We start from the raw sequence: 13427 nt of genomic DNA on the forward strand, positions 1-13427 counted from the left end.
AATCCCTTTACATTACCACCATCTACTGGAACATAACACCAATGCACCCTGTAAAAAATGTGAGCCTAAATATTACCTCTTTATTTAAGCTACACGGTAGCGGAAGGCAATATAAACACGGTTCTATTAACAAAGCTGATGATCAAGTGACTAGAAAACAGAAACATGTTTGAGTCATTAATCATGGCCATGATAACAGTTCCACACTGGACTAGATACTGTTCTTTGAACAACACAGACACTGCAACAAACATTACAGCACCGATTGGAAAATGAGAACTTTATTACAACACACAGACACTGTATATCCAGTCACTTTTAACACATGTAGCTTACACAGTTAGTCCTGAAAACTGGTTGCAGTAAATATGAAGCCAGACCCAAGTATCGTCAAAAACAAACCACATGCCCATTAACATCTATTACCTCTGGACACTTCACAACATACACAGTAGATCTGAGCATGCCAGACTCCTGAAATAAACAATAATTTTGCATAATAATGTACTGTACAAACTTCTATTGCATATTGACGTACTGTACAAAACCAAAAAACTGCCCTGTAATATAACTGAAAAACATTAACCAGGTTTAGGATACTGTAATGTAGATGGTAATATGACAGTGGTGTGGAACTGAAAAGTGCATGATACACAGCCATACTCACATTGACATATTCTAGAGATTCTCACCTGTTTGAGTCCTAAATATGAAAACCTGTGAAAAGCACCTCCGACTCATTCGTGCTAAGGCAACCATGACACTTTTATGGAGAACGAAGGCAAACAAATCAGCTTAAACAGTAAGTGAGCTGACATGTTAACACAAGTTAGAACTTTAAATTTACTATATACACCATGAAACGGGACCTTCCTGCATTCATACCATATGGTGTTTTATGTGCAGATTAAAACACAAGTTATTGGAGCAAACCGCACACAAGGATACCATATATGAAAACAAATGGGAAGGCCTACTGAAATGGTGTTAGTGCCTTATAGCGGATACTTAAAATGAACTGGATGTTACCCAAACAAAAGTCAAGGGCAAAGCACTCCTAACCACCTTCCAGAGAGGCACAGGTATTGATCTTGGCTTTTACATCAGCACCCAATACAGTACAAATAACCATTGGCCACATCATCAATGACAATGCTTGGAATGGATCAACCCTCCAGCAAAGAAATGGGCAAAAGGGTCAATTCACTAAAACCACACATGTACATCGGTAGATACCACTAGGAAAAGTGAGAGAATATATTTTATATTGTTTTTTTTTCCTGCTTTGGATGAACTGACCCTTTAACAGCTCCTCACACACTATGCATAAGATACAACAATTAGTTGAGTAGCAACTGTGATCATGGCAGTACATAATTAGCCACTGGTAAAGACACAAAACTAATAATATAGGCTTAAAAAAAATCAGTACCTACATAATTACCTCAGACCATTGCTTGCACAATTTTCCATTATTTTGCATGCTACAGTATTACCACTACCAGGTACTTTGATTGCACCCGATTAAACAATAAAAGAAACCCCTAACAGTGGCATAGTAGCACATTTGATCTAAAAGGAAAGATTCCAAACAATTGGTCTGAGGTATTGACCCCAATGAAGGAAAGACTGGCATGTTATAGCATCCAACAAGTAAAAACAAATACAAATCTGAACTGGAAGATCGCTTGTGTCACAATTTTGGTGAGCTGATGTTGTCATATATTGTAGTGATCCCTCTTCTTTAAAATATGTCTTTTGGATATACTAAACATACTTATAAGTATGAAAATAGATTGTGTAGATTGAATGGATCTAAATTTTCCACGAACACTCAAATTTAAAGAGGGGGCAGGAGAGCAAGAAGAAAAGGTTAAAACAGCAACACATTTACAATCTCAATTTTCATATTTACAAAAACCAAAAGACTTTGTATAAAAAAGTATACACCTAGGACTAGGCCTGTGGCACACCTGATACATGAGCAAAGTTGACATGATGCAGATTATCCTTCTATCCTCAGGGCAAAAACACTGTTTCTATGAAACAAGATTCAGTACACGCACAAGGCAGCGTTGTGGTGCTGTGGTAGGATACTGCCTTCCTCAGGGGAGCTTCTCTTTTTGGAGCAGGAGTTTGACGGGATTCTTCGATTTGTACATTGCTGTGAGGCGTCTTCTGGGGGAAACTTTTGTTGGAAGACCGGCCAAGCAGACGGGGAGGACCTCTAAGTTCAGGGGGGATGTGCGGAGAACGGCGAGACCTTTTTAACGGAGGAGTTGCACAGTCCGTTTGGGTTGTAGAGTCATGCTTTTTCGAAAACATTCACGGAACCCTCTGAGGGGGGCAGTGTGGCCCTCACAGAGTCAACATCAGGTAAGAGCTGTGCCGTGGCACAGAAAGCTGCTTCATACAGCCCAAATGCCTGCTCCGCAGCTGTGGAAGCATTTGCTGCATCAATCCGCTGACATAAAAAAAAAAAAAAAATGCAAATAAGATGTTATAATTTTATATCATATATTATAATATACATGTATTTATACATTTCAATTAATTCAAATGATGTCGGTCAAAAGCTCTGAAACACAACTTGCTATTGATCAATCTAAAATGAATAAATGAGACACAGATGAAAGCTGTTACAAATGGACAAAGACTAAAATCATGGAAATAAACAATAGTTTGACAAACAATATTGAGTTAAGATTGTAAAGAATCTAGGCAGTGAAAAAAGATCAATGACTTTCAATTAAAAACGCTGAAGCTGGGTAATTTGGGAGGTAGAAGCATTCCAAGTGCTCTCCATCTTGTAGCTACTCACTTTGAAAATATATATATACAGTGGGGAGAACTGAGTAGTATTTGATACACTGCTGATTTTGCAGGTTTTCCTACTTACAAAGCATGTAGAGGTCTGTAATTTTTATCATAGGTACACTTCAACTGTGAGAGACGGAATCTAAAACAAAAATCCAGAAAATCACATTTTATGATTTTTAAATAATTAATTTGCATTTTATTGCATGACATAAGTATTTGATCACCTACCAACCAGTAAGAATTCCGGCTCTCACAGACCTGTTAGTTTTTCTTTAAGAAGCCCTCCTGTTCTCCACTCATTACCTGTATTAACTGCACCTGTTTGAACTTGTTACTTGTATAAAAGACACCTGTCCACACACTCAAACAGACTCCAACCTCTCCACAATGGCCAAGACCAGAGAGCTGTGTAAGGACATAAGGGATAAAATTGTAGACCTGCACAAGGCTGGGATGGGCTACAGGACAATAGGCAAGCAGCTTGGTGAGAAGGCAACAACTGTTGGCGTAATTATTAGAAAATGGAAGAAGTTCAAGATGACGGTCAATCTTCCTCGGTCTGGGGCTCCATGCAAGATCTCACCTCGTGGGGCATCAATGATCATGAGGAAGGTGAGGGATCAGCCCAGAACTACACGGCAGGACCTGGTCAATGACCTTAAGAGAGCTGGGACCACGGTCTCAAAGAAAACCATTAGTAACACACTACGCCGTCATGGATTAAAATCCTGCAGCGCACGCAAGGTCCCCCTGCTCAAGCCAGCGCATGTCCAGGCCCGTCTGAAGTTTGCCAATGACCATCTGGATGATCCAGAGGAGGAATGGGAAAAGGTCATGTGGTCTGATGAGACAAAAATAGAGCTTTTTGGTCTAATCTCAACCGTCCGTGTTTGGAGGAAGAAGAAGGATGAGTACAACCCCAAGAACACCATCCCAACCGTGAAGCATGGAGGTGGAAACATCATTCTTTGGGGATGCTTTTCTGCAAAAGGGACAGGATGACTGCACCGTATTGAGGGGAGGATGGATGGGGCCATGTATCGCGAGATCTTGGCCAACAACCTCCTTCCCTCAGTAAGAGCATTGAAGATGGGTCGTGGCTGGGTCTTCCAGCATGACAACAACCTGAAACACACAGCCATGGCAACTAAGGAGTGGCTCCGTAAGAAGCATCTCAAGGTCCTGGAGTGGCCTAGCCAGTCTCCAAACCTGAATCAAATCTTTGGAGGGAGCTGAAAGTCCGTATTGCCCAGCGACAGCCCTGAAACCTGAAGGATCTGGAGAAGGTCTGTATGGAGGAGTGGGCCAAAATCCCTGCTGCAGTGTGTGCAAACCTGGTCAAGAACTACATGAAACGTATGATCTCTGTAATTGCAAACAAAGGTTTCTGTACCAAATATTAAGTTCTGCTTTTCTGATGTATCAAATACTTATATCATGCAATAAAATGCAAATTAATTACTTAAAAAGCATACAATGTGATTTTCTGGATTTTTGTTTTAGATTCCGTCACTTACAGTTGAAGAGTACCTATGATATAAATTACAGACTTCTACATGCTTCGTAAGTGGGAAAACCTGCAAAATCAGCAGTGTATCAAATACTTGTTCTCCCCACTGTATAGTGGTCTGTTCAAAAATATTAAGACTAAATAAGAACAATCAAATGGCCATCTTCTCCTCCCAAAGAAAGTCCCTCTCATCTTTAATGGCTATGTAAAGTACAGATCTGGTCTTTAGATACTGTATTTTATCAAAACTGGATGATGGGACAGAATTAATAAAGATAAATATGACATTTGTTGATCAAATACCATAGTAATTGATAAAAAGCAAACCATTAACAATGTTACTGTCTTCTCACTTAGTACATATTGAAATGGAATACAAGAAACTATAAAGAGTTTGATATCCAGTATACTGTAATAAGTGTTGGCACTTTGAATTGTCTTTTCAAAATGTTGACAAAATATTTTAATAAGCCACTTTAATTCCACTGTCTCCCTCTCCTGGCTAAAGTGGGAAGAAGGTTTAAGGTGGCACTGGTGATGGTAACCATCTTTAATCAACAATGTAATTTCATGATTTTTAATTGGTTAGCTCACTTTCATGAATGGACTTGGTTAATACTGGGCAGCACATTCAAAGAAATAAATTATCTACAGCTCTCTTACAGCAGTGCAATATCAATACAGGTGTAGCTTATCAATTCTCCCCAGCAGAGAGGGTGAACCAGCTGTGAGGGATGTTTGTCATTTTTATATCCAAATAGCTGAATTTTAGCCACTAGGTTCAACAAGACAAGCCTGGCTATTCTGCTAATACATCATATAATTCATTGGCATGTTGATACATTTTTATAACAGTCACCTCACTACCACTCCAGGCATGGCCATCCCTCAGGTTCTTCTCCATATATCCCATCTTCTTCAAAAAACATGTCATCATCAGGCTCCTCCTGTTGGCCCCGAAAACAAAAAGTGATTTGTTGAAACCAATGGTCCAATGATAGAAAATGCCGGTATCACCTTACATCAACAGCCATCAGCGTCTACAAACTTTAATATTTTAAAGGACAATTCTGGTCGATTTCAACACGTAGCTCTGTTGTTTGTGGTCACGGAGTGCTGTAATCGGTGTTGCCTACACCGAGTTATGCTCCTGCTACAGTTCGCACCCAGGCGGCTGAAACGGGGCAGGTTTTAAACATGCTTTTTACAGGGTATAGGGTTTGACCATGTCCTGGATGTATGCTGGGGCTGATCTGTTCGTGGCCCTCTATGTAAGTACTAGTGTCTTGAAGCGGATGCGGGCAGCAATTGGTAACCAGTGAAGAGAGCGGAGGAGCGGTGTAGTGTGAGAGAACTTTTGGCCTCTTAACATGTTCAAGATGTCATTACAAGTGCCTAGCCATGTGAACCGATTCCTTCCGAGTGAACACAGTGAATATGACTGCAGTAGATGTGAAAGAAATGCATACAAGTTGTGCTAATTCAGCCAGTGCACATACCTCCGTTTAGTTCCGGTGAAGTCCACACAAGTCGATTGTCGAACTCATACAATCCAATATTCCCAAACTTATTTTTTCCACCAAAAAAAATTGGTCACGAATTGCTGTGGTTATGTCACTGACCCAATCTCGTCGTTATCCCAAAGCTCCGTCTTTGTCTGTCAGCTGACAGTCTCCACTGTTGCGTAGTTACCCATGATCACGCGTAAGAACTCAAGCCTTGTTGGAGCTGTGCAGGCTCAGTTGTGATGTCAGGCGACGGCCCACTATGTTGATACATAGTCATTACTATGGACATAACCACGGCAATTCGTGACCACCTGTTTTTTGGTGGAAAAAATAAGTTTTGGAATATTGGATTGTATGAGTTCGACAATCGACTTGTGTGGACTTCGCCGGAACTAAACGGAGGTATGTGCACTGGCTGAATTAGCACAACTTTTATACATTTCTTTCACATCTACTGCAGTCATATTCACTATTTTCACTCGGAAGGAATCACTTCACATGGCCAGGCACTTGTAATGACATCTCGAACATGTTAAGAGGCTAAAAGCACGTTTAAAACCTGCCCCGTTTCAACCGCCTGGGTGCGAACTGTAGCAGGAGCATAACTCGGTGTAGGCAACACCGATTATTTTCGGTTTTCTCGTTACTGACAGCACTCCGTGACCACAAACAACAGAGCTACGCGTTGAAAGCGACCGGAATTCTCCTTTAACAGGTGAAAGTATTAGTACAAAATGACAATAAAAAATGGACTGGAATATATAAAGCACAATACAGTGAATAGCAAACAACACACAAATATAATTCAGCATATTTTTCCACTGTAAGAGTGGTCCTGTGGTACTTTCTCCAGCAGCGACTGACTCCGATTTTGGAAAATATCCAAATTGCTGGATGATTTATATGGTTCCTCTTAATGAAGCCTTTCACATGGAGGATGCAACAATGCTCTGGCACTCACCTGTGGGACCTGACATGTGTTATAAGTAGTTCCTGGGAATGGAACATGGTCCATTCCTGTAGACATGTCAACAATGACCTCATCTTGATGCATAGGGATGGGTGGGTCCCCGCGCACCTGTAGGGCCAGGACAATAACCGTTGTGTTGTCTGCACGGAGCATGCGTTGTTTCCAAAACAGTAGGGCTGTGCATCCCAGCCGGCAGGCGCAAGACATTCCCTTTGGTCCCTGGAAGCAAAAACGTTAAAAAAAAGAAAAAAAAAAGAAAAAAGAAAATTAATGATTTCATGAAATCCGGTAAATTCTAAGCTTCCTGGCTTCAACAAGTGTGAAGATAAATACTCCTACTGCTACTATTTTCAAGCTGTCGATATTATAACTACTGTAAATAAATAAAAAAAATCACATTCCATACTACGGGATTGTGAACCACTTCTCATGAGAAGCTGTATTTCTCGTACAATTACAGTACGTACCACCATTTTGTCGTGGCTAGAACACATATTGACCGCATTATTGGGTGGCATCATATTCCACAGTCCGTCACTGCCGAGGATGATGTAGCGATGCCGTTTGGGGTCAAGCGTCATCACGGTGGTGTCGGGCTCTGGAGAAACCACAAACTCCCCGCTGTAGAAATCGTAGCTCCATAGATCACCTTTCAACAGATAGGGAAATATTATCACTTTTGGAGCAATAACTCAACAAAAATGATTGATTACAAAACACCCAGTATAACTGTATGGACACTGATCCTGACAAACAAGAATGTTATCTTTACCGAGGGACCGGGCCACAGCAAGGAAGGGGATCTGGTCAATGACTGTACTCCTCCTCACAGGGCCGTTATGGGTCAGCCTGGGTCTCTTCCACACAACACGGTTCACCCCAGATTTCTTCATTACACTACAGTTACAAGAATAACACAGCGTACTTCAACACAAAGGCAAGTTTTCAAGCTTGACAGGACATACAGCGATGATGAAAGGGACAAGTGCAAGAAACTATCTGCCCCTCCATGTGATGTTCTTTGGCTGTTTGACATAGCCCCCTGACCTTATAATAAAACTCAATCTTGAAAAATGTCCTGTTCACCAACTCACCTGCCACCCAGTCGTTCAATCCTTTGTTTTTCTTTAGGAAGTTCAGGTTTATGGTCTTGTGTTATTTCAAGTGCCTGGAGCCTGATATCAGAGTCATTTTCTTGCACGCCAACCACTACTGCCGAATCCCCTACATGGGCAACGTACATGTGAACTCCACGGATCACAATCACGCTGGCTGTGGTGCCTGATGTACTGGGCAGGCCAGTAATAGTCTTTGGCCATTCCGCTGTAAGGGCAAAAGATCGATAAAAAGGAAAATGATGGTTACTTACTGATCATTATGGTAAAAGTTTGTAAGGGAAACACTGTTGGTAGTATCAGTAAGGGCAGTAACACAATGCCAAAGTGTTGATACATTGTCCATTATGAAAAACTAGCTATATTTCATCATCATTGATGATACTGAAACCGCAACATACAGGCTATTAAATACTACAGGAGTAGTTTTTTTTGTTTTTTTTTACACAAGGCATATGGTTAGATTTAAGACAAAAGTATCACTGGCAGCAACTAGTAAAGAGGGAATCTCTTTCTCTCTCTTACTGGAATTATGTCTGATTTCCACAATTCACCAATGGAGGCATAAGAGGGTTATGAATAAGGAATATGATAATTAAGAAGCCTTTCAATCTGGCATTAAGGTGTTAATATTGTCTAGGTCAGGAAGCCTTTCCTCGTCTTACAAACCATCTACCACAAGATATGATAGCACACACATGTAAAGCTTCTTTCTGCATAAACAGGAGTTCAATACATGTAAAACAATTTGCCCACAAAGAGGTTTAGACTCAAACACAGAAGAAATTTAAAGAATGTGCTTAATTTTATGAAAACTCTGCAAATCTATCACTATCACATAACACTACTGATGAAAATAGATTCTGATAGCCACCAGTCAGAGAGCGGTTTCATAAAGCATGACGACCACATAATCCAGGCTTACTTGAGTACATCTGACTTTTTTTTGGAGAAACTCAGTTTCATAAAGCAGGATTAAATAGGTTTGACCCATGTTGCCATAGAGATTTATCGTAGCCTTGTGCTAGTTTTAAGTCTTCAGCTGAGGCTTAACCAGTATTACATTCTACTAACCAGACTGAAACACCCCAATTTCTCCCAAATTACAACCCAACAGTCCAGCAGACAGTTCATCTATACTTGTGTCAGGATCAGTGTCACTGGTTATCTTCAACAAGCTGCCAAAGCTTCTCTTTGGCTTTGTGGTTTTGTCCATTTTCACTTTAATATTGGATCGTTAATATCATAGATGTGCTGCTGTGTGGCATGTGGACATCATGTCTCCGGTTAGCTTTACAGTTGTTACTCAAAAATACTTTTTACAATCAGTCTTACTTCTTCTAGGTTCCTTTATAGACACATTTCCTGATCCAGTGCCACTTTCTACAAACCCTTTCTGCAGAAAGATATAATAGAAGATATAACTGAAATAATAGGATTTTATAATGCACATGTATACTAGGACTGCACAGCTAAATTGAGTTATTTACGATTACAAGTTAGCAAAATGTTTATTTTTCCCTTTCAACCCTTGATCCACTTATACCTATGTAGCTAGTGTTGTGATGAAAACATCCCAGTAGGGGTTATGTCAACTCTGAAAGCTGTGTTATGGTCAGATGACGGCTCATTGTGTTCATTTGTAATAGGATGGCTCATTTGGCAGAGGAATGGACATCACCATACCAGCTGAGTAGGACACTGCAAGATGATCGCAACAATTATGAACAATAGGCAGCAATCAATATGAGGGGGAACATACAAGTAGGGTAACGTTAACTTTGACGACTTACGTAGCTCTTTCCACATTGCATGGTGACAGGCGATGAACCCTTTCTTTAGAGCAGCACACACTTCACTGTGATCCTTCGACCAAAACCCCCGCTGTCTTTTCAATAACTCCCACAGATTCTCTCTTGCGAAATGTGCTGCTTCTCGACCCCCGTGGCCATCAAAGACAGCGAAAAACGCCACAGACCTCCGAGTGTCGACTGCTTGCCCTGCGACTTTCTCCTCTGATACCGGTGCACTGTTATTGCCACTGTCCTCATTTGATAGACTCTCTACCCACATTGCAGAAACTGGGACAGATTCGGCAGCAACGTTCTGATCACGTGTCTCATTTTCAGTCTGTTTTGTAGGTTCACTCTCCGCTTTCCCCTGTCCTCCATGTCCCTGCGACTTTGGATCATCTTCGCCTGGCGACGGCGACTGCGTCGGCTCGTACTCGATTCTTATATCGACAACATCCTCCATGTATTTCCTCCCACCTTGCACGGAATATGCACTCATACGAAATATTATTCCCTCGTCCATGATTGTTAACGCCAAATGGTAACTATCTAAGCAATATAAGGGCACATGTAGTTGTTAACTGTAGCTTGCAAGCTAAATTTTCGAACCGATTTTGCCGCGAATGTATGGCCGAAGGCTTCCTTCCTTTTTGTTTATCTTCTCCGAGACGTCCCGCTGTACGTAATGACGTCCTGTTTTTCCACCTATCGACTCTGCAACTACGCATGACACGCATGACTATGCTGCCTTTACTGGCGCTCGAAGAAGTTGGAATTACATGTAGCGATCACATTACAGACCACTAACAACTGCAAATTGTTGTGAATATGACCCTTTTCATGACTCACTTGATGATATCGTCCTCATCTTGTCATAGAAGAATCCCAGCTGCTGTGCTATCGCAGTATGGTAACTCAAGAGAACTTTCTAAAATACGCTTAAAAAATGAGGAATTTTGCCCATAATCCCCCCCTAAGTATGACAGAATGACAGCCAAAGTAAGCAAACAATATTTACATTTTTTTTTTTCTGTTGTACTCATAGACAGTTATGGTTGTGGCAGCAATGAGTCTATCCTCCACAAATATTTACAATATTTATATATTATTTAATATTTGTTAGCTGTTAAATGTTTGGGAAATGGCCATTAAATTAATCGTAACTGTAAATTAAGCTAATAATTCAAAACTAAGCTAACGTTAAACCTAAAGTCAAGTTACTCTGACACAGTGCAACACGTGTTCCTTTCTTTAGCAAACCTATATTGCCTTAACGTTATCTTTAAAAATTATAATTATAATATTTTGGCTTATTTGAAAATATCCAAAAGCCGTGTACTTTTAATTGTCAATATACGTAGATATACACTTAAAAGACTTGCATTTTGATTTGCAGTTTATGGAGACTTGCCTCAAAGAACTTCACATGACTTGGAGTGGCCTCAGGCTTAACTTACACCACAAGTGTTTTAACACCTAAACTTGGGTGAAGGTGAGGATAAAGGCATTCAGGAGGACATGTTGGCATGTCACAGCAGGTAAAGCACTACAGGTGTAACAGGTTCAATTAATGAATGAATTCCATTTAGCTGCTTTGTTTTCAGGGTCCCTGTTGTGAATGCTGGCTCACTGTCACAGCTTACTGGAGCACTGGAATAGAATGAGGCCATTGTTAGTGTTATTAGCATGGCTATTAGTAACACCTGTTCTTTTTCTGCAATGCCAAGTCCAAACTCTGCTGTGAAAAGGCCTATCCTGCTCCACAGTCAGCGTCAGGACAGCAATCTCCACCACATCCCAGCTGTGGAGGTGTGTCGGCATGTCAGCTTTGCTCGTACTCTTACTCTATATTAGTTTATTGAATGTGGCTTATAACTGTATTTTTAATTTGCTTGTATCATGAAACATTTTACACCCTGTTTCCAGAAAATGCTTTTAATGCAAGCTTCTAGTCCAGCATTCATCTTAGATCTGGGTTGGGTTTGTGTCTTTTGGGAACTTGTGGTAGGTGTTTGCGTGCGTGCATGTGACATGTTTGATAAAACATCCCATCTCACAGGGGAGGTGCATGGAACTCATTACTGTCTGACCTAATGAACCCTATGGTGACAACTTGAGATATGTATTCTCCCCCCAAATTATTTGCAAAGCCAATAAGTGTTTCAGCCTGATGATTTTAGATTCACTCCAAATCAATCTACTTAATTTGACTATGTCATACAAAGCATTCACTAAACACCATGCTTGCTGCTCTATAAATACAATTCAAATTGTGCATGCCAGCAATGCCATGCACTGTACCTGCGTTGTGCAAGCTGAATGAATGGAAAGCTACGTCTAGTGGAATTTTTAAAAGAAAAGGACATGGATCATGTTGTAGTGTTGCAGTGTTTAAAAATACAACAGATTTATATAATAAAAAACACACTATAAGAAAATAATAATCATATTTTAAGTTGTATTACTGCGTGTGTGTTTGCATGAGCTCTTTATTAAGTAGTAGAGTAATGCCTGGTGGAGGCAGTGTCGATCCAATCAAATAACCTGAATTCTCCACCATTTCCCCCACTTTTTCACAGAAATTGGACATACATAGTTTAAAAAAAGGAATTATCACAAAGGGCATGATGACACCACATGTATCTATTTTATCACAAGTAGAATTCTACAAGGGATCTCATATGTTGATGCATTGCCTTCATATGAAAACTACTTTCACTTTCATTATCATACGACACACATTTATTTATGATTTGACAAGGTAATCCCACCTATGGCAGACGATGTGTATATGTATGTGTACTGCTAATGTGTGTGTGTAAGCATGCATTTATGCCTAAGGTCACAAGTGACAGTGTGCAAGTAGTACAAGTGTGTGCAGTGTGTATGGAGATGCACAGTATGTGTGTTATGCATTACAGACATGCCTTTTTGGACTTGAGAGATGTGGTTGTTGAGATTGCACTGAAATATTGCTGTTTTTATTACATAAAGTTCACAGACCTTTTCAAATCTTTGGTTTGCATTGCGATGACCACTACCACAGATAAATGATTGATGTAAATTTACAAGCTAAAATAGATGCATGGCAATAATCAGATATCTTTCCAAAAAAGGACACATACTTAAAGTTTTTCTTATTGCAACCTAACAAAATCCCAAAACCTATATGCATTCCTCTCAAGACCTACTCAGCTGTGAGCTTTAGTGGTGGTTTTCCCTTCTTCTTTCAGGGAAAATCTTTACATCTCTCTCTTGTGTATGAGAGAGGTAGAGAGTGAGTAAGAGAGGGAGAGAGAAGATACATCTGCTTTAGGGGAGAAATAGGAATTTCCCACATTATACTTTCCCTCAGTGTCTTCATCCCTTCTCCATCCCTTAATACCCAAAGCTCTGTCCTTGACTTTAACCCTGAAAATCTCATGTTTAAGTATCCACCCTCTTCGTTTTTCGTTCGTTCTTTCTTTCTTTCCTTCTTTTCTTCTTCCTTCCTTTCTTCATTCTCTTTACTGTTGATGTCCATTAATAGTCTAGCCCTCTGAGAGGCCCTGTCTGCACACAGGCCACTATTAGAGATGAAGAGGCAAAGTGATTTCCATGTAAATGGTGTCCGAATGTCATTTTCAAGTGAAGCTGCTGAGAAAATGAATTCCTGAAGACGAAAGAGATTACCAAGGGGCAATGACACCTGGATTGCATTCTCACAGATTC

At 40.3% G+C, this 13427-nt stretch overlaps 1 protein-coding gene across 1 annotated transcript; it reads right to left on the reverse strand.

Annotated features, from left to right (window-relative positions):
• Positions 1 to 265: 265 nt before the first annotated feature.
• Positions 266 to 10387, reverse strand: LOC144527849 (protein phosphatase 1D-like). Its single transcript, XM_078266136.1, has 7 exons — positions 9717 to 10387; positions 7903 to 8131; positions 7581 to 7705; positions 7276 to 7457; positions 6800 to 7027; positions 5190 to 5277; positions 266 to 2464 (listed from the first exon to the last, which is right to left on the reverse strand). Exons 1-6 carry the CDS (start codon positions 10237 to 10239, stop codon positions 5194 to 5196), a joined length of 1371 nt encoding a protein of 456 aa, XP_078122262.1. The 5' UTR covers positions 10240 to 10387; the 3' UTR covers positions 266 to 2464; positions 5190 to 5193.
• Positions 10388 to 13427: the final 3040 nt, after the last annotated feature.

The sequence above is a fragment of the Sander vitreus genome, chromosome 13 (assembly GCF_031162955.1).
Source record: "Sander vitreus isolate 19-12246 chromosome 13, sanVit1, whole genome shotgun sequence".
NCBI classification, from domain to species: Eukaryota; Metazoa; Chordata; class Actinopteri; order Perciformes; family Percidae; genus Sander; species Sander vitreus.

Excerpts from the sequence above, each read along its gene's own strand:
- LOC144527849 (XM_078266136.1), bottom strand. The coding sequence starts at position 10,239 with ATGGACGAGGGAATAATATTTCGTATGAGTGCATATTCCGTGCAAGGT. Across the intron at positions 7,458-7,580 it reads TGCTGTGGCCCGGTCCCTCG|GTGATCTATGGAGCTACGAT; the intron begins GTAAAGATAACA and ends ATCTGTTGAAAG. Across the intron at positions 5,278-6,799 it reads ACACATGTCAGGTCCCACAG|GAGGAGCCTGATGATGACAT; the intron begins GTGAGTGCCAGA and ends CGGGGCCAACAG.